The 22,368-nt window shown below is 30.8% G+C and overlaps 1 protein-coding gene and 1 non-coding gene across 2 annotated transcripts; both read right to left on the reverse strand.

Annotated features, from left to right (window-relative positions):
* Window positions 1-626: 626 nt before the first annotated feature.
* On the reverse strand, window positions 627-698 carry TRNAW-CCA. The gene has a single exon. It is a non-coding gene; the product is annotated as a tRNA-Trp (tRNA).
* An 8,928-nt stretch (window positions 699-9,626) lies between these two features.
* On the reverse strand, window positions 9,627-15,705 carry LOC114186849 (kinesin-like protein KIN-12F). The gene is made up of 16 exons (XM_028074893.1): window positions 15,381-15,705; window positions 15,118-15,252; window positions 14,839-14,922; window positions 14,596-14,721; window positions 14,359-14,418; window positions 14,195-14,248; window positions 13,987-14,079; window positions 13,715-13,810; window positions 13,429-13,577; window positions 12,789-12,938; window positions 12,562-12,688; window positions 11,645-12,475; window positions 11,457-11,555; window positions 11,310-11,381; window positions 10,425-11,210; window positions 9,627-10,172 (listed from the first exon to the last, which is right to left on the reverse strand). The coding sequence occupies exons 1-16, from the start codon at window positions 15,615-15,617 to the stop codon at window positions 9,921-9,923; spliced, it is 3,351 nt and encodes a 1,116-aa protein (XP_027930694.1). The 5' UTR covers window positions 15,618-15,705; the 3' UTR covers window positions 9,627-9,920.
* Window positions 15,706-22,368: the final 6,663 nt, after the last annotated feature.

Genomic DNA, 22,368 nt, shown 5'->3' on the forward strand with positions numbered 1-22,368 from the left:
TTGGCCAAATTTGGCCAATATGTATAGAATGTTCTAAATTTTTATCTATGTAGAATGTTATGGATTTTAACTCTATATTACATTTTTTTTACATTATTCTAAAATTTGCATTATATTTTAATATTTTTATCCTAAAATTTTTAATATAGTTCTAGAATTTGCACTACACTTTAATAATATATATATATATATATATATATATATATATATATATATATATATATATATATATATATGCTCTAACAAGAACTAGGATACAACAATCACAATACATTCACATGATGCAAAATGAACCTTAAAAATTACCTTTCTGAATTTAAAGTTAAGATAAAAACTACCTAGCATTGATAATGTTAATGCACTCAAATTTGAACTAACCAGCATGACATAATGAACTTTCCGAGACTATTTTTTCTGTTCTATAATTTTATTTTTTGTAGAATACAAAATATTTTGAATTTCAGGAGCCTATAATTTTTATTGAAACTAACTTATATTTAAATGCACGTGAAATAACCAAATAGAAATTAATCTTGTTCCATAGTTTTAAGAGTTGCTACTTATAATGACCAATAGAATGTGAAACTAACTGATTTATTAATGACTAGAAAAAACACATTGAAAATTGAACCCGACGTGAATCGAACACGCAACCTTCTGATCTGGAGTCAGACGCGCTACCATTGCGCCACGGATCCATATTTCATTTATTCATACTTGCAAGTATTTGTAAGTTCAGCTGCAATTTAGAATGATTTGGTGAAAATCAAATAACAATTTGGTTGAATATTAGTCTTCTCTTGCTAAAATATATCACTTCATAAGAAATTTGATTCGACATCCTTTTTATCAATGACAAAACTAAATTAGTTTTATTATATATTTATTTTATATAATTTGCTTTCATTACTTTATAAGTTTTAATCAAATCTACCTTCTTCTTTTTTTTTTTTTTTAAAAAAAAGCAACCAAATATGACGGTTTCGCATCCAATTAACAATACAACAGTTAATAAATAAATATGAATAATTTTAATTTATGTATAAAATATAGTTTATAATTATCCAGTAGTGAATGTTTATAAAGCAAACTATATCAGTTTTAGTAGATAAAAATTATATTGTTGTACTTTTTAAAATTAAGGTATTTGATTAAAAAAATATTTTGAGAGAGTGAAAATGGAATAAATAATAATAATAATAATTTTGTTTGATAAAAAGAATATTATATTATAAGCCATAAACCAATTAGATGGGAAAGTAAGTCTAAGTATATATATATATATATATATATATATATATATATATATATATATATATATATATATATATATATATATATATATATATATATATATATATATATTTATTGTGTATTTCTAAAAATATATAAGTCAGGTGAGTTCATAAAAAATGATGTCATAATTTTGTTTGTTTAACATGCAACAATTATAAATGATAGAAAATAAAGAGAGTATTAATGATAGTAGTTAAAAAAAATGGTTAATTTTCTTAATATATAGAGAAGAAATGAAATTGAGGGAGCACTACTTTCCTATGGTTACAGCAAAAATGAGCGTTGAGGTATATCAAGTCACATTTCTGCCTTTGATTCATGAAAAAAGAGAAGTAAATTTTTTTATTTCAGAATGAATTTTTTCTTTCGGGACTAAAAGAATCAAGATGTAATTGTGCATTCCATTGATAAAGCTAAATATACTTTAATAGTTACAGCAGCAATAAATTAGAAAAAAAAAATCAAACATCGGCCAAAATCAAGATAAAGCAATGGACAATCATATTTTTGTTATGAAATAAAGCGAATAACAGAGAGAATAACAGATAATAGATAATAAGGAAGAAAAGAGATAATAGAGAACAGAGAATGAGAATGAGAGAATAGGGAGCAATTCATATGTGTTTTATTATTGATAGGAATAGTCTTATTTATAGATACAACATGTATTCCATAAAAGAAACAAATCAACTTAGTCAATACAAATATTTACATAAAGAGTAATGAATCATATGAGTATCAATCATATGAGTAAATGTATCAAATCAATGGACAACAATCATTAATTCATTAATTCATAACACTCCCCCTTAAGTGTGCATTGATAAAAGAACGTGTCTCGTTAAAACCTTACTAGGAAAAACCCTTTGAATAAAAAAAACCTAGTGAAGGAAAAAGAGTACAACATTCTGTATTTTGTAATACAATATTGTTCATCACATATTCTATTTCTCCCTCTCATGTAAACTTACATCATTAAGGTGACGGAGTCCAAACTTGTAAATCATTTGCTCAAAAGTTCTCTTTGGCAAAAACTTCATAAATGGCCTGCCATATTTTCACATGAATGAATTTTTGAATATCTATATCATCCTTTCAATTGAACAATACATTATTGTCTTCATATATGGTTGTTGATTCCATCTTTCTCGAGGATAGTCACAAGTTTCTTGCACATGTTGAATTATAAACTTTAACCAAACATATTCACAACTTTCCTCATAATTTTGTATGATTAGACGATGTTGCTACTATGGTTTGTTTCATATACCTTCATGAAACCATTGTGCTACCACATGTGAACAAACATCTTGTTTGTGATCAACCATTATGACATTGTAAGAATATGTAAAATAACATGCATATCCATAACCCATTAGTCTGAATCTGAATCATTTAGATGGTATAAGCTCATATTCGTAGTACCCTTAAAGTAACGAAGTATATATTTTACTCCAAACCATTTTCTTCTTGTAGTTGAAGAACTATATCTTGCTTAACAAATTTACAACAAATGCAATATTAGATCGAGTATAATTAGCAAGATACATTAGTGTTTCTATGACACTAAGATATGGTGCTTCTAGACCAAGAAGATCTTCATCATTTTCTTGAGGTCTAAGAAGAGTCTTTATCAACATCTAACGACCTCATAACTATTGAAGTGCATAATGGACATGACTTGTCCATTTAGAACATTTTAAGCACCTTAATTATATAAGATTCTTGACGTATAAAAACACTTTTATTTAAATACTCAATTTCTAATTTCAAATAAGACTTTGCCCTTCAAAGATCATTCATCTCAAATTATTTCTTTGAGTAATCAATTGCCTTTGTGAGCTCATTAGGAATTCCAACGATGTTTATGCCATATACATAAACAATAATTATGGCAAATTTATTATTTGGATCTTTTCATATAAATACAAGAATAAATAGGATCATTTTTATATCTTCTTTTAATAAGTACTCAAAAGACGGCTATGTCACACACGTCTTGATTTCTTTAATCAATAAAAGAGCATGTTTAATTTTATTGAATAACCCTCTTTAGAATTTGTCTTGTTGGGCAAATAAAATCCTTCAGGGATTTTCATATAAATATGATTCTCAAAAGAATCGTACGAATAGGTTGTAACATCATCCATTAGATGTAAATGCAAACCTTGTTGTGTAACTAGGATAATCGAATATTGCAATGTTGTTGCATCCAATACTAGTGAACATGTTTTTTCACTAATCAATACAAGGTTTTGTGAACAACCTTGAGCAACCAATTATGTTTTGTATCTAACAATTTCATCATTTTTAATTTGATTTTTGCACAAAAATCCATATGTACCCAACGGGTTTCATAACTTCAGGTGTGCAAACTATATGTTCAAAAACCTTTCCTTTAGCAAACAAATATAATTATGCTTCTTTGCATATTTTCATTTTGGCCAATCTTTTCTTTGCCAACAATCTTCAATGATCATTGCTTATTGATCATCATTGTCATTCATAGCATTCTTTGCTATGTTATAAGTAAAAGTTTCGTCAATGTTAACTTTATTTTTGTTCCATATTATATGATTCATGACATAATTTATTGGGATCTCATCATTTTCAACCATTTCAGGTACCTGAGGTTCTTCTGGAACCGATCCATTAATTATGTCAAATGAATCTTTTTGGGATTTCAACCTTTTCGATTAGGTCATTTTGCATATTAGCTCCTTTTCTCATTTAAGAGTTTTTATCTTTGGAACCAATAGGTCTACCACGCTTCAAACGTGTCCTCATGAGTTTTTCAACCTTTTTTTTTCGCATCATAATAACTTATCATGTCAAACAAGGCAATCATTTTGATTTGTAAACTTCTGGTTTACCATGACATGCATTTCTATTGTACTAATAAACTTGTAGTACAAACTATAAGAGAATGTTGATAATTTGTCTAATACACTTTCTTTTTCAACTCAATCATAGAGATATAAAGATATTTCATATTTTTTTCATTGTTTGTCTCAATTTAATATTCATTTAGACAAATATCATTGAAACTTAATAAGTTTCTACTCAACTTCTTGGTAGAAGTATAATAGCTCTTCTAAAGTCTTCAAATATATTTGTAGTACTATAAATAATACTAACATCGATGTATCACATTATCAAACAAGAGAAAAATTTATTACTCTTGAAAATTGTATAAGTTGTTGCACTATCAATAAGACACATATCTTTTGGTACTAGTGCAAACATTCATTTTTCATATAAACGTAAATATCAATATGAATTTTTTTTTAACACTCTCATAATCAATGAGGTGATCAATGCTTCCATTTACTTTAGCAAAGAAAATAACAATATCAAGATGAGTAGCATCCATATGGCCATAATCAGAATCACAATCTTCATAAGCAAAGTGTGTTTTTATGTTCTTCTCATTATTTGTAAGATGCTTTGGTGTACAATAAGTACAACTCAAATGGCCTTTACCACCGTAATGATAATATATACTTTCATCTTTTTGTCAATATTTTCACATTTTCCTTTTCCTTTTTTTTTCACATTATTGTGCCACTTCTGGTGACAAAATGTGTCTTTGAAATATTCTTTATAACCATGTCCATAATCAAGATCACGATCACGATCATGAAAATATAAATCAAATTTTGCTGCATTCACTTCTGGGAATGGAGCAGAACCAATTTGGACAAGTTTCATGATTTTCTATCAAAAGCTCATTGCTTTGTTTAGCTATACAAAGGCATGAAATAAATTCATAATATTGATTGCTGCATTCACTTCTGGGAATGGAGCAGATTAGGCGAATCTCATGATTTTTCATCAAAAGCTTTATTGCTTTGTCCAGCCAACCATACATAGGCATGAAATAAATTCATAATATTTGTGAATCCTTTTTCACAATATTTTTGTCGCATGAACAAATTAGTTGCTTAGATGCTTTATTTCTTTATTCAATGGTATCCCAATATCCATTGCATCTAAATGTATTTCAACATTTAAAATCCAATATAAGGAATTCTTCCTTGCAATATCAAGGGTCACAAATCCAAATTTTGCAACGTTTCGCGTGTTTAAAACTAACACATAAAATAATAATATTAATAATAATAATAATAATCATCAAATAATAATAATCATTGTCATAATAAAAATAAAAATAATAAGACGGAGATGAAAATTGATAAAGTCAAATAATTCTTATCACAAGAGGAAGAATATAAGGTAAACTTATAAATTGAGAAAGGATTAGAAAGAGCCTGGATTGAGACACGCAGAGCACTATCGTTAGAAAGAAAAAAAACTTCCACTGGTCCTCAATTGGTTGGAGCATCATGCTGATAACGTGTTATGAAATAAAGCGAATAACAGAGAGAATAACATATAATAGATAATAGGGAAGAGAAGAGACGATAGAGAACAGAGAATGAGAATGAGAGAATAAGGAGCAATTCACATATGTGTTCTTATTATTGATAGGAAGATTCCTATTTATAGATACAACATGTATTCCATAAAGGAAACAAATCAACACCAGTGCAGAAATGCAAAACGACAGCGATTATTTTTAACTTTTGATTCCGGGTGCACACCCGAGGCATATACTGCCGAGGTAAAAAGACACTAGTTTATGCCTCGGTTATTAACCCGAGGCATATTTGAATCTTACGGCCTCGGTTCTGATTCAATCGAGGCATATTAATCATTAAAAAAAAATCGTTATAAAACCCACACCTCACTCACTTTCTTTTCTCTCACATGCATGGGACCCACACCGCACACATTTTTTCTGTTTCACGTAGCACTCTCTCACCTCACTCATAAATCACACACTATTAACTTCTACACTCTTTCTCTTCTCTCTCCCAGGACCTCACTGCACCACTCTCTTTTTCTCATTCACGCACACTACACTCTATCTCTTTTTCTCATTCACATAACCCACCCATCACACACTCCTCTTCTCTCACAATCACACACCCTCTCACAGAACCCGTACCATTCACGCACCACTCACACTCTCATCTCACTGCACCCACGACCCAACATTCACACCTCACTAAAACCCAACACACACACACACACACACACACTCATTTCTCACAGTACCCGCACCTGCATAATTCGTAGAAACGGTGCATAAGCAAAAAATTATTTACAAACTCAATCTCCATCAAACTACAAACCCAATTTCTACCATATATCTTAATAATCTTAAATTCAAGATTGAAAATATAAGAAAACACAAACAATGCAGAAAATTAAATCAAGACGAATCCAAAAACAACCCAAAACGTAAAAATAAACATACAAAGGAACGAGATTAAACAAAGGCAATGCTAGCGGTAGCGGCATCGGAACAACCTCCTCGACATTGCGGTGCAGCGGCAGTGCAGGCGGACTGAACGGAACTGTGCAATGGACGTTGGTGATGGTTGCTCGAAGATGCAGCGACTCCTCGACGGTGCAGTGGTAGCGCAGCGGCCCCTCGACGGTGCAGGCGGAACGAACGTCGCAACGGAATAACGATGATGGTTGGTCGAAGAAGAAGAAGATACAGTGGCGCCGGAAACCTCCTCTGCAGTGGCGGTGCAGGCGACACGAAGGGCTGGCACGCAATGGAAGAGTGGACCAGGTGTGCGGCGCTCAAAGAAGAAGAAGAAGTGCAGAATGTGTGTTGCTTCGGTGTGAAAAGATTTGGGTTTTTTTAACCCTACGAAACGATATTGCCTCGGTTAATTCGAAACCGAGGCATATTGGCTTGCTCATATGCCTCTGTTGGCAAGAGGACCGATGCATAAATCATCTACTACCTCGGTTATAAAAGAACCGAGGCATAAAAAAGATGTAAAAATTTTCAAATTCTGGAAAAGCGGGAATTGTCAAAATATTTTAAGCTATATGCCTCGGTTAAAATAGCAACCGAAGTATAAAAGTTGACTTTAATTACAAAAATGCCATCGCGTGTTTATATGCAGCGGGTGCGCAGGAACTGAGGCATATATTACGTTGTAGAAACTCTTAAATGCACTAGTGCAACGTAGTCAATACAAATATTTACATAAAGAATAATGAATCATATGAGTAAATGTATCAAATCAATGGACAATCATTAATTCATTAATTCATAACAATTTTAACCCATTTTTTTTATCCATTTTTAACTCACCACTTCAACATCACATCACATCATATCATTTTCCTTTATTTTAAATGTTCTGACAAGTATACAATTAAAATTGCAAACAACAACATAACATTGCAGTTCTAAAGTTGGAGTATTTGAACGGAGTGTTAGAATTTAATAATATTTATTTGAGTTTGATGGATTTTTTTTTTCATAAGTCAAATAAATATGTTTCTTTTATCATTTATTGGTTTTAACTATTTAATTCAAAAGATATTATTGTTATATTTATATAATTATGATTTAAAATATATTTATTTTTATATATTATGAGATATTCTTTTATATATATATATATATATTATTGTTTAGATATTAATAAGTAAGAATAAAATATTTTATTTTTCTTAAAAGATATTAGGTTTATAAATATAAGGAAGAATTATGTTTAGGGAAAGAATTTTAATAAAAATGGTGTCGGTCAAGGAAAGAGGGAGGAAGTTTTAAAAGTTGAGTTTTGAAGGAAAAAAAAAAAAAAAGAGAGAGAAAGAAGTGAAAAGTAATAGGTAGGGAAACTGACATATTTGCTCTCTTTCTTACCTTCTTGTTTATACGTATGTACGATAAGCTGGGATAAATTATGGTTATTTTTTGTTTAATTATTATCTTTTTAAGCTAAATGAGTTTTTATTTCAAATATCTCGATATATTTGAGAAATTGATAATTAATTTGGGGTATAGGGTTTTAAAGGATGTTTTTGAGGAATGATATTTTGATGAAAGAATATTTTTTTTATTTATTTTATAAGTTTCATTGGTGTAAGGGTATCTAGAGTTGTGAAGGAAAGTAAATAAATTATGATTTCTTTTTAGTTTTGTACATTAATTGTTTTTTAGGATAAAAATGTGTTTTTGGTGAAGGTGTTGAAATTTCAATGTCATCATCCTTGACAACTCGTCTGTATTATTCAAGGTGAAATTTATCATCAACATGACCAGACCTACCAATCCAAACACCCTTGACCCAGAACGTGAGTGGTGTTTTAATTCAATACTTACAATTAAATCATTACAAGTGGTGGCTATCCTTAATCTCCTCTAATTTGTTTACAGGAAACTGTCTTCGAAAAGAAAACCATCTCTTTCACCACAAACGAAAGGGATTTATAAACGCATTAATTAGAACCACCAAAGAAATGAACTTCAATTACATATAACATCAAGTTGCAGGTAGGATTTTTCACCCTCAAACTACAATTTAGATACACAGTTTGGAAAAGATAGAATCAAGATTACAAAACATCATGATAAAATAACGGGCCTTGCACTTTGACGCACCAAATCCAGATCCACCGTTTCAAGGGTCGCAGGAGAGACAAGTATTGAGGGAATCTTCGGTTACAGCTTTCCTAAAATTCACGATTGTACAGAAGTGAGTGTAAGCTATAATCATAATGAAATACTAGAAACTTCTTCCTTATCACACGTTTAAAATGTTCATCGTGACGACGCTCATGAACATCTAAACTAAAAAACGTAATTCACGAGTTCAGGTCAAGAGCTACCAATTCAGAGCATAAAATATTAACACAAGATCATAGTGGTGAAGATCTTATAATGGTAGATACGTACCGGGGGTTAAATTTAGCCATAATCGATGCTCCAGTGCCGGTTTTTACCAATGCGATCCATTTGCTCCACAAATTCAGGTTGCATTAGAAGGGACAACAAGAAATTTAAGGTTCGTCAGATGTTGACTGCGTTTGCTCTTCAAGTCATACCATCTAATCGTGTGGAAGAAATTTAGAAAGAAAGTGGCTATGCTTTCATGGTGTAAAACAATTTTAAGTAGTTTTACATTATCATACAACAACAAACTAACCCAAGTCATTCATTGACACTGTTAAAGATTTTGCACTGAAAAAAGTTATAAGATACAAATTATTCCTCTGGCTTCTCAACTATGAAAAAGTTTTTGGTTCACTTTCAGAAGATTAGAAAACTTTGTTGACATTGTTTACTTTCACAAACAGCCAACAATGTTTACTTACATGGTAGTGTTACAACAAATACAATGGATAAATCAGGTAAGATGCATAAACTATAATAACAAGATGCGTATATGCATTCGTTTTGTGAAAAGCTTTGGCAACTTGGAGAATTAGAATTTCTGGGAATAAAAGAACTGAAATGAGAAAACTATTAGGCGATTTGTTTAGAATGAAAAATCTAGGGTACAACGATTTTACCTATTATAAGATCAATACAAGCAGATACAAAAGAATCGCAGTTCCACGACAAGGGTTGGATGATCACAGCTTGGAACAAAAACAAAGAATTTCTTGGAATACACAAAAAGAATGGTGGCATTTAGGAATGTCCTTTGATCCAAGTAGGATCTTAATGCCAGACAAAAAAATACTTGGAGTTTGATCTGATTCCTTTTTTTCAAATGCTAATAATACTAATACTAACAACAGGTAAGTTAGTAATGATCCTGATATATTGCTCCAAATTCAGCTCTCCAAGCCTGATCATCGTATGTGTAAGAGGAGGCTGCATTGTGTGCCACATCAGAGTCCTCTCTATTATACAGTGGTTGCAGTGCAGACTCAGGTAATTTGCTCTCTGTAATGTACTGCTTCATGGTATTAATCTCTGTCTTGTGTTTTCTTTTCAGCTTTTCAATTTGCATCTTCAAATTTTCATTGTCTTCTTGCACATTTGCAAAGTTCTCCTGTATTTCAAGAAATGAATTAAAATTATGGTAAGACAGAACATATACTGAATCTTCACAAAGAACATTCTGTGTTTTCTCTTTTAACAAAAATAGATTGACAGAAATGTAATTCCTTTTCTCTTTCCGTGTTAATTTGGTAATTAGTGAGCTAAAAGTAAAAAAAAAAACACCATCCCAAAAGAACTTCAGAATTAACTCCCTAAAATATGATGCGTTGATTCTCGAACCCATAATGAGATAGAATTGTACCTCTGCAAAAGCTGCTGCATGTTCAGCTTCTCTTAGTCTAACAAGTAGCTCTCCTGCAGCCTGAACAGCTTCAGCAGTATCTCGAAGTTGAGTCTTCAAGCTCTGGTTCTCCTTTTTCAACAATTTTGATTCCCTTTCTCTTTCCACCCTCAATGCAGAAAGCTCAGCGGAAAGAGATTTGGCAAAGCGGGCGTGACCTTTTTTCGAGGCTTTCGCTGCTGCCTTCTTCACTTCTGCTATCCCTTCCATTATGGCATCGTGTTTCATAACCAAATCATCGTATTTTTCTTGTAGGTCAGCATAGTGTTCCACCATTCTAGCGTGTCCCATAACTGCTCTCTTTAGGGCATCATCTATCTCGGCTGTGCACTTCTTCTCTGACGTTAGTTCCATCTCCAACCTCTCAGTACGTTGGCGGTATGAATCAAGATCAGCTCTAAGTTCATCAGTAAGACAGATCCACTCACTTTCCATTTCTGTCCATCTCTGTCTTTCATTCTCTAGCTCTTCGTTGCCATTATCATAAGAAAATACCCCGCTCTTTTGCAGTTGTATGGATCTTGACATCAAAGAAGACCTTAGTTTGTCAGTAGATTTTTTAACTGGTGCATCACTACATAATTGCAGCTTGCTCCTTAGATTCTGAATTTCCTTAAGAAGTGACTCCTTCTCAGTTGAATCAAAAGTGAAGTTCTTTTCGGCTAACTCTTCCTGAACTTCTTTAATTTCACATTTTTCTTCTATAATGCATGGCAAATGACCATTTGAGGAAAATTCCCTTAGAAGCTGCAAATGATATCAACCGGACCGGAACAAAAGAAAACTAATTATCAACTGGATAAACTTTATAATTATAAACCGTAAATTCTAATCCATTCAACTGACCTTTTCGTCATCTTTCATCGAGTTATACATAGTAATGGAGTTCAGTTCTCTCTCTCCTTTCAATTTCTCCACCTGGTAATATGCGACATGCCATTAAATTAAAATCAAAACCACAGTTCATAAAGGAAAATAGGAGGATATTAATACCAACTGATTTAGTTGCTCAATTCTAGCTGCTTGCTCCTTACAAACATTCTCGAGCTCCTCTTTTGTGATGTTTTTGCCATGACATTCTCCAAATGCTACCTAAATTGTCAAAAAATGGATAAATGAGGTCAAGACATAGAAAGAAGGTATTTAAAAAAGATACTTGATAAAATTAAGACAAAACATACTTGGACCAAACTGGAATCCTGACAAGATATTTTGGTCCGGCAAGATGCACAAAGGAAAGAAGCTACTTCATCACTGGAAGCTTTATGTGGTATTGTTTGGTCACAAGATTCAGCCTTGTCAATGTCTAGAGAAGGTGTCAAAGTTAAGTGCTCAAAGGAGAAGGACGATGAAGATTTGTTCAATGCTGAATTATGCTGATGATAGTCAATCATCTGTAGTCCCTTCTGAAGGCTTGCTGCCAAGGACTCAACCTTGCTGGACTGTACTGAGGATTGCACGTGCTCGCCCTGTTTAAATGGTTTTTCCAACACATTGTTGCTGAAAGTTGAACTCTCTGCCACATTGTTCCAACTTCCAAGATAACTTGAAGAAATAGCCAAACTTTTCCTTTGAGTTTTGCTGAATTTTGGAGATTCGGACAACTGTGGTCCAGCAAGTACTGGAAATTGATTACATGAATTGACTGAAATGCTCAGTGTTTTTCCGCAGCATACCTCATCCTTTTCAATTTCATCAACGCTGGTGGTGTCTGCATCACAATTTTCCTCAACAGAATAAAACTGGACACAATTTTCATTGACAGACATATCCTTTGGATTTCCTTCAGATGAGCTATCCAATTCATCAATTTGCTGGCGTAATTGCTGTATGTCATCCTTGCTGACATTTACACGCTCACCAGTATCACGATCTATGTTGGATAGGAGAAGAGAACGGTTTAAGCTGACTCTCATCTGATTCAGGCTTTCCCGTGCATTTGGTCCTTGGAAGTATCCGTCTTTACTCCCAACTGAGCTGTACACATCGTACTTTGCTCTAATAAGTTCTTCCTGAACCATATAACACATTGTAATTCAAAGATTTGCATTAGTTTGATCTTTCAGTAACAACTACCTAAATGAGTACAGAAATATACCTTTAAGTGTTTGATGTTATTGCTCAAATCAACATCAGCCTCCTTTATTACATTGATAACTGGCTCATTTCTGATCGATCTTGCTTGCTCACCAAATCTGAGTGTGCGCAGGGTTTTACCATTACTCCTACAACCAACAAGTTCAATCTTTATTTCTAGAACTCAAAAATACCGTCCCACTACACTCTATATATGAACAAATTATGGTCTTCAGTCTAGGTTAATACTTGTTATTAGGGGAGATGAAACATATTACTGAGAGTTTCGCATTTCCACCAAGTGGTTCTTGCAGTAATCGTGTTATGCAGGACTCGCTGTGTGGAATGTCACCATTTTTCCCAGACTGAGATTTCTTACTCAGAGCATCCACTAATTGCCTACAACAAAGAAATATAACAGTGGTTACAAATAGAAAGCAATCATAGTCATTAAATAGCAATAAAAGCAAAGTGTTCTTTCTCCATTTCGAATCAGACTATAGAAATTACGATAAGAAAAAACTAAGGTCTGCGTGGAAGAGAACTTGTTAGCAACTTACTTAGGCTTATCTTATGACATGAGCCTTTTTCCAAGTATTGGGAAAAACTTATGAAAATAACGTATGACATGTCCATAATTTATTTTCACCTTAGTTCAATTATAAGGTATGTCAATAACTCATCTTCACCTTATTTCAATTATAAGGTCTCCAAGTAGGTTACAAAACAACCTACAACTTATAATAAACTTGTTTAACCCTGTTTTTTTTTTACATAGAAACAACTCATACATAAGCACTTGCATGATAAGCACTTCTTCAAAAAAAGTACTTAATTAAGTTATTAACCCAAACACACCCTAAGAAGTAATTTTGTTACGGGATCTTACTCGAGCTGAGATAATGATTTCTCAACATGTCTGTTTTCCCTTGTACATTGGCTACCTACATCCCCAACTTCATGGCTGTCCACTCCAGCGAGATCAATAAGGCTGATTCTGCTAACTTTTGAGCTACTGAATAAGCCCTTTGTGGTTCCCTGCAACATCATTTTATGAAAATCATAATCGAAAAAACTAATGAAGAAAATTAACAATATAAGTCTGCCTTCAACCTTAGTAATAATCATACAAAACTGATGGTAATGTTAGGTAGAATTACAAAATTTCACAGTACCTTGCAAAAAGATTCAATGACAAATGTGAAAATTATGTGTGATCCAGAGCTATTAGAATTTAAGTTGGGGGCTCCTTTTTTCCTCCTTGAAAGGCCCTGTAGCATGCATAAAAGAATGAACTTAACCGATAAAGATTAAAACAGAACCCATGCCATTAATGAACAAATGCATACAATAGTTAGAGCAAAAGTATAAGCTAACAAAAACAAAGCTTTCAGCTTCTCATAAATTGCATATAGATTTCAACATGTAGACCTTCATGATTCCCTACCTTAATCAAAATTTCTGCCACATCTTCATAGTTAGTGACGTATTCCTCAATCAGATTTTCAATATAAGGAGCATTTCTTGAATCATCCTTCATCTGCAATAATTTTTATCAAGGTAGCAAGTATGTAGCAGCAACTAGAAACAGAAGAAACGAGAAGCAATACATTCATGAAAAATTGTATCAAAATGACGGAAGCATATATGCCTACCTCAAGGTTCTTCTGGATAGGATCGAGTAAATTGCCAATTCGTTCGTTGTATATCTGTTTTAAAACACAACCAAATAAAAGGAAGGAACACATTACCAACACTAAGCGACCAACTCATTGCTGTTTTGGGAATCTTTATAAAGGAAACTTAAGCTCTGATTTACCTCAAGAAATGAACAACGACATTGATAGTTGAACTGCTGCTCATTAGAAGTAAGCCTCTCCTAATATTGTAATCCAAACTCAATCATTCAAATTTAAAAGAAGAAATATATATATATATATATATATATATATATATATATATATATATATATATATATATATATATAGATAGATAGACACACACATATACATATATATGCAAAAAATTGGCAATTTAAGTAGAAGATAGAGCATACTCTCTCTAGCTCAGAAAGTAACATTCTGAAGATTCGAGGAACAACTCCCAATTGACTAGAACACGAGGACTCATCAACCATGGCACTTGGGGGACCCCACATTGTGTAAGTCTTTCCACTCCCAGACTAGTAAAGAAGCACAACACATGTGAGAAAGGAAAAAGAATCCTCACTATTGCATCAAAAAGTGACACTCGTTTTGTCACTAAGAAAGTTTAAAACCTAGCAAGCAACCGTATGTACCTGGCCAAATGACAGAATTGTAGTGTTGTAACCAGCTAAGGCGTTTCTAACCAAGGGAACACCCACTGACTGAAAAACATCTTCCTGAACATACAACAACTCATAAATCAAATTCAAGATTGATCTTCCCCTAAAAGCAAACCAGGCAGCAAGAACATGGAATAGATAAAGGCCAATTCTCCATTCCCTCATTATTACAGCAAACTGATGTAATTTCAAATTACTTTTTTTAAGATTTAAAACAAGAATCCCAATCACACAATGATGTTAAGTTCCTACCTGATTGGAATTGACATCAAAAACTTCATCAAACATGAACTTTATGTCCCCAATACACAGGGCTTTAGGAGAAACCTTAATTTCCCAATCTTCCTCTTTTCCATTGATATTTTCAGGCTTAATTCTCACAACAACCTGCTCCAAAATACACAACATATAATTAGCAAAAAACAATATTTGTTTACACAATAGTTTCTGATGCTAAAGATTACATCTTGAAAGTTGAAATGTGACCCAAAAGGATGCAAATTTTTTGAACTTGCCTTCACATGTGGGTTGTTGTGGGAAAAAGGGTCTTGGGGCTTCAATTGTTGATGGTGATTGAGGGAAATGTTTGGATGGGCAGGGGGGGTGTTTTCAACGTCGGAATTGAGGAATTTGTGTTTTTTAAAGGAAGAAGAACTGGGTTTGCGATTAGAAGAAGAGATTGATCTGAGAAAATTAGAAGAAATGCTTCCCAAGAACCCACTAGAATCTGTGTTGTTGAACTTTTGCCTCATTTTTTTTTTCAAGAATGAAAAATTCAGGAGAGGGAGAGAGAAAGAGAGAGAGTTTAGATTCAAATGTTGGATGGAGAGTGAAGGGAAGATGAAGAGTGTTTGAATTGGAATAACTCAAAGAGGAAAGAAAGATGACCGTTATGAATATTGCAAACTGAAATCCCTAAATTGTCCTTTTTTTGTTTATGGAGAAATGATTGCTTTTAAATAAAAATATAAGGTTAAAATAGAATGGTCGTGTTAAGTAAAGGTTAAAGATATGATTTACATTATTAATCTAACATTTTTCAGACAGTATTATTTTCTTTCTCTTTATTTCTTTTTCGAAGACAAATACATCCAGTTATGTTGTTTAGTTTTGTAATAATTTAAATTATTCATACGCATTGTAAATTAGTTTATTAAAAATTATTGAGAATACATTAAATTAGATTTTATACATACATATTTTTGTCAGAAAATAACTGACATGCATTCTTACTTTTAATATATTTTGAATATTCGTCTCCATTTTGAAAATGCATGATTTTAAATCAAATTACAATACACAATGCGACGTGTTACTTGAAAGATCAAGATAAAAATAATAATAATAATAATAATAATTATATATATATATATATATATATATATATATATATAAATAAGAATGTAGGAAATATACAGAGAAAGTTAGGTCAATGTTTAAAATTAAGTGGTTATTAGGTTTATCAATAAATAAACTAACCATGTTGCTCATACATTTGTTAGGACCTCACAACTTTATGTTAGTCACATTTTTTTATTTCATTTCATTATGTATTGATGTTCTTATTTTGAATTAAATATCAGATAAGCATTTTGCAATAGAAAAACCAAACTAACACACTAATCATTTGTTTTTGCTCCAATCCAATTTGTTTCTTTTGTCAACAACTTCAAATTTTTATAAGTTCATAAAAAAAGTTAACAAATATAGAAAATTATTATTTTCATTATCATTTAATAATCATATATCAACATGTAGAATATATTTATCAATGTTTCAATATTGTATAAAACAAATCTATTTAAGAAAACGCTCCTCCAAGATGGTGACACAATGAGGGACAAAATTGTCCATTTGGAAACTATATTCAAAATAAGTAGTCGTTGAGGGCGGTGGTGGGAGAGAATGACTTGACTTCCGTTTCCGAAATTAATTATTACTTATTCAGAACCAAAATGATTATTTTATTATAATTTTATCACAATAGTAATAATAACAATGACAGGAATTTATTAATGTATGAAAAATGAAGTGAATTATGACAAAGCATAAAAGTTGTTCAAGAAACTTTTATAAGGTTTAATTATTTTAATTTGCTTTAACAATAATTTTAGTTAAATATAACCAATCTTGAAAAGAGATCCTCTTCGTTAGAATATGTTGTAATAAATATATCATTTAGCGACATTATTTAAGTAGATAAGTGTGTAAGATAATTGTCACATCATATAATCATGCTGTTAGTAAAATCTAACAACATAGGCTTAATTAAAAAAAAATAAATTATAAGAACTCAATAGACCAATAAAATTTGATAGAAACTCAATGAAAAATTTTAAAATTTATTATGAAATCAGAACACAATTAAACCTTTTATAATTTGATTTCTAAAAGTTTATATAAATCTTATTTATATTTCCAAATTTCCTTTTACTTGTATAGATTTAATTCTTTTTGTAATATTTTCATTAATCAAAATCAATCCAATACCACATAACAGTTGTTGTAATATCTAATATTCAACAAGAATTAACTATCTTTTTAATCCTGAACTTTGACGTATCTTTATTCAAAATTTGATATATTTTAAATCTCGAACTTTAAAAATAAATAAATATAATTTTTAGTTTAATTATGTTAAAAAATTTTAACGTGTCAAATGCATTTTTCAATATACATCAAAGCGAAAATATGTTGATTAATATAAATAACTTAATATTAGCATGACACGTTTAACATATCAAAAGAGTTAGAACGATAATATTCATTTATTTTTAAAATTTAAAAACTAAAATATTTGAATGATTACAAATAATTTTAACGTGTCAAATACGTTTTTCAGTATACATCAAAACAAAAATGTATAAATTGATGTAAACAAGTTAATGTTTAGCATAACCCGTTTGACATATTAAAAGAGTATATCAAAAGAGTTAGAACGATTATATTTCTTTATTTTTAAAATTTAAAAATCAAAATATTTGAATGATTACAAATTATTACGTTCATTTATTTTTAAAGTTTGAGAATAAAATATATTAAAACTTTGATGGTAACAAATTTTAATTTTAAATTAAAATTTAATGAGTAAAAACATGCTTAATCAATTCAACAATAATTAAATTCGAAATAGTTTGTCTTACCTGATTCTGTTTGTCTCACAAACAATAAAAGAATTTAAATTACATCAAACTTCAAAGGACTTAAGAGAACACGGTCAAATCAATTAGAAAACACTCATTATCTAAAAAATTAAACTATTCAAGATTTTTTTTTTTTGTATTTTACAATTATATTCTTGAATATTTTTTTCATACTTTATCAATCCATTATGTTTAATAATCACTTAAAGTATGAACTAATAGTCATTTATCTCAACAAAATAATATTAAAAGTTTGAGTTAAAAATTTCACATTACATAAAAAAGAAAAAGTTAAGTAACATTTATAAAGGAAAAAAACTTACAAATACTTCTTACATTATTTACATATGATTCATTAACGTATAAAAAAAAATCCAACAATGAAAACATGTATAATTTTATTATGATTAAAACAACCTATTTGATGAAAGACACATACTTAAGAGGTGACGTGTGATTAACAAATCCTGAAAAGATTATGAATACGTTTTATAGTCTAAGTGTGTTGTCACTGACACTATTCCAGAAATACATGAATGCATGCTAATTAAGAAAACACCATAACTTAGCAGTTTCAATACATTGGTCCTTTTCCACCACACAGACTAATTAACTTTCATTAATAAAGAAAATGGATACTTTTGATTTATAAGCATGATTAGTGTGCAGCTACCATTTTTGATGGGAACATGATGAAGTGGAGGGTTAGAAAAGGGTTGTTTTCTAGTCTATGCTTCCAACAACCTCATTTCTCCATCATTAGGCCCCAAGAACTTCTGTATCATTCACATCACATGCAATTATTCTATACTTTTCATATTCTAAATATACAAATTGGTTCATCAAAAAGATATCACTTGTTTGTTTTCAATTATTATTTTGTGAAAAAAAAAAGAGTTATTCATAAATCTATCATTTATCATCTGTTAAATATTTGTTCAATATAGAACCTTTTCTTTTTCTGCTAACCTCTTTCTAAAACTACTTTTGCATGCGAAGTAAATAGGGATGAAGAGTTTGTAATTGCTTAGAATAAAATAAAGGTTTGATTCTACCATGTTTATTCTGTGTAATTTTTTTTATTAGAATAAAAAATGAAGTTAAAATAGGTTTGATTGAAGGATAGAATATATTTTATTTGAAAATATTTTTAAAAAGAAATTAAGATTTAAAATTGATGTTCCCTCTTTTTGCTCTCTTTTTGGATTCTTATCGAGATCACTTCTGAAGCTCTTTATCAAGTTTGTTCTTGGTGAAATGTATTTATAACGTAATTGAACTATTTTATTCGTTTTTTATTTCAACATTTTCTTTAAACTTTACTATTGTGTTTTTGGGTAAGCAAAAATAAAATAAATACGAGGCATTAGAATACTTATTACTATTATATACCTCGAATACATGACGAAAATAATATACAGTAATATTTTATTTTTTTTTAAATAAGTGAACTTTTTTTTACATCAAATTGTCTTGACATTTATCTTGAGTTAAATATTAAATTTTACATCAAATTTCAAATAATCCGATGTAAAATTATTGAAATTAGGGTTTTTAGTTTTCTTTCTTATTGCGATTTCAATGCAATTTCTCATATTTTTTTGTTTTTTTTTTTCAATAGTGGTTTTAAGATAAGGTCATTTAGATATCATTATGAACTTTGACATCTCAATGATGTTCACACCTCAAAGTCCATCTATCTTTGTCATCACATGAAAATGTACTAAAAGAAAAAAAAAGAATACAAAGTATGGAGACTGTATCAAACCCGTAATAAAATTTATACTTCACGAGGCATAGGCAAACCATATGAAAAAAAAATCTAAATAAATACATGAAGAAGGCAAACCACTTATATTGTTCTTTGTGAGTGAAAGTTAAATTAGCTAAATATGAGACAATTTGAACTACATAGACGTACAAAAATACAAGAAGCATCGACATCATATCCCTTTTAAACTCCAAGGGATCACAAAAGTACATGACAAAGTAAAGAAGAATCATTTTTCAACCAAAACCTTTGAAAGCTCTCCCTCCAAGCATGCTTCAAAGCATAAATGACACTCAATTACTCAGCATAAATAGAATTTTGTATCTCTAAAAAATCTGAAAAAATCCCCACATATTCGGGAAGACAAATCAAAACAACCTCTAGTTGCACCATCAGTATTCACTTTAAACTAATTAACATATGGAACTTGTCATATTAAGTCTATAAATGAAACTACCCTATCTTCCCTAGTTTGAATATTGAAAATTTTCAACATAAAAATCAGAGACAGTATTACACATATGTTTTTTATAGATTTATTCCAATAAAATTACTATTAACTTCTCTGATAGTATTGCGTGCATATTAGTGGATGTTTTGAATTTTGTTTTAATGGTATGAATCAATGGTTGCAGGTGTTTGGAGTGGTGAGCGCTTTCCTCCTATTAGATTGAATTTTTTATAGGTCTACGTGAGTTATTGAGGTATACACTCTATATCTTCATTATAATATAAAAAATGAAATTGTGGTTGTGTTTTGGATTTTAGTCACGACAATGTATAAATGTTTCCACTGAATTTGTTTGTTGGTGTAGTTTTTATTTTCACCAAATTACTTACACCTAGAAAACTAATATTTTGTTGTATTTTTTTTTTCTTCTTACTCGATTTTGTAAAAATCATTAAAATAGATAAAAATTTCTTTTTGATCCAATTTTTTATGGTAATTTCTTTTTGTATATATTTGATTGTAGAGTCCTTACATCATTTGATAGAATACTGATAAATTTTGAGATACAAAAATTTAGTAAAAAATTTTCAAATGCTCATAACTTCTTATAGAGAGCTTGGATCAAGACACAATAAAAGAAGATACAACACACAACAGAACCAATAAAGTAAAGAAGGGTAAGCTAGCTAAAAAAGAGATATAGGTAAACACAATATACTAAGATTTAATTTGCACATTATATATAATTATCGTCATCACACAATATCATACATACAATCAGATTCTTCTAGACTCAGTTCATACGGATACATGCACTTAAGTCAAACTCGTGAAGTCATGCACTTGTGGTGGTAATACATTGCTCCATACTGAGCTACTACACGCAAGGTTAGTCCTTGTCACGGTCATAAGATCCTTGGGTCATCCTTATGATAAGACCTTCTGTCACTCTCACCACCTAATCTTCTTCCCATGAGTATAAATGATTAGTTGAGTTCAGGATAGCTTCACATAATGAAACATTCCTTACCTCAAGACACACCCTAGTGAATCACACATGATAGGATTCCCTCCTTGGGAAATCACTATATATCACCATTTCCATCATCATAATATCACGTTCAGCAATCTACATTATTATCATTCATTCATATACTTGCTATATCACACAACAATTTATTCAAGGCTAAACATTCAATAAAGATATCTAACTTCCCTCCAAACTCACCAAATATCATTTAACTTAAAGGAAACATTAAAAGTTATATCATTTATTTTCTATTAAGTACATCAAAATGGTGAACAACATTTCTCTAACCGCAGACCTCAAATAAAAAATCTCAACAGTCAAACTAAAGATTCATATCTCTAGGACTTGTCAAAATTTCATCTACATCCAATGATTAACGAAGCGAGAATCCCACTTTTTTCCGAGATAACTTATACTAGTAAAACAAGGTGGCGCTTGTCATTGGAAAAGTGGTGCCCGACGTATGACCTCTTGGAACTCACTAATTTGGGAGCACCCAGAGGTCCAAAAGTGGTGCCCAACACCCCCAGTTTGTGGTCATTGTTTAAGTGGCGCATAACAACGTTGCAATGGTGCCTGACGACATACCAAAAGCGAAAACTACAACTTTGAATTTTAATTAAGCATTTTGACACTTGTTCTGTTATTTCCTACTTAATAAATTTCACAATGTTTTAATATATCAATCTCTTAGCTCAAGAAGTGCCAAATTTAGTCAGTCAAAGGTCTCGTAGAGAAGTTCCTATTAACACTACAACTTAAGTTTTACAAGGATAAACACAAAAATATGATTTTTCTACATTAAGATGCTCAAATTGTTTTGTTTAAATGATTCCACACTTTTTATACTAAAACTCCATCTTCTAATTCAAATCATTCCATTTAGAAAAAAATCCCTTTAAGCATAAAAATGTAGAGAAATCACAGCACATCAAGTTACACATTTTCTCAACCACTTTAATCATTTAACACATCCACAATTATCTCAAACAACTCCAGTTTAAAACAAACTTTCAAACATGGTAAATTCATGTCATCAATTCATAGAATCGTCTATTTCAACTCTTTGAACAACACTTTAATTACATGAAAAGGCTAGCTTTCATTG

The sequence above is a fragment of the Vigna unguiculata genome, chromosome 6 (assembly GCF_004118075.2).
Source record: "Vigna unguiculata cultivar IT97K-499-35 chromosome 6, ASM411807v1, whole genome shotgun sequence".
Lineage (NCBI taxonomy): Eukaryota > Viridiplantae > Streptophyta > Magnoliopsida > Fabales > Fabaceae > Vigna > Vigna unguiculata.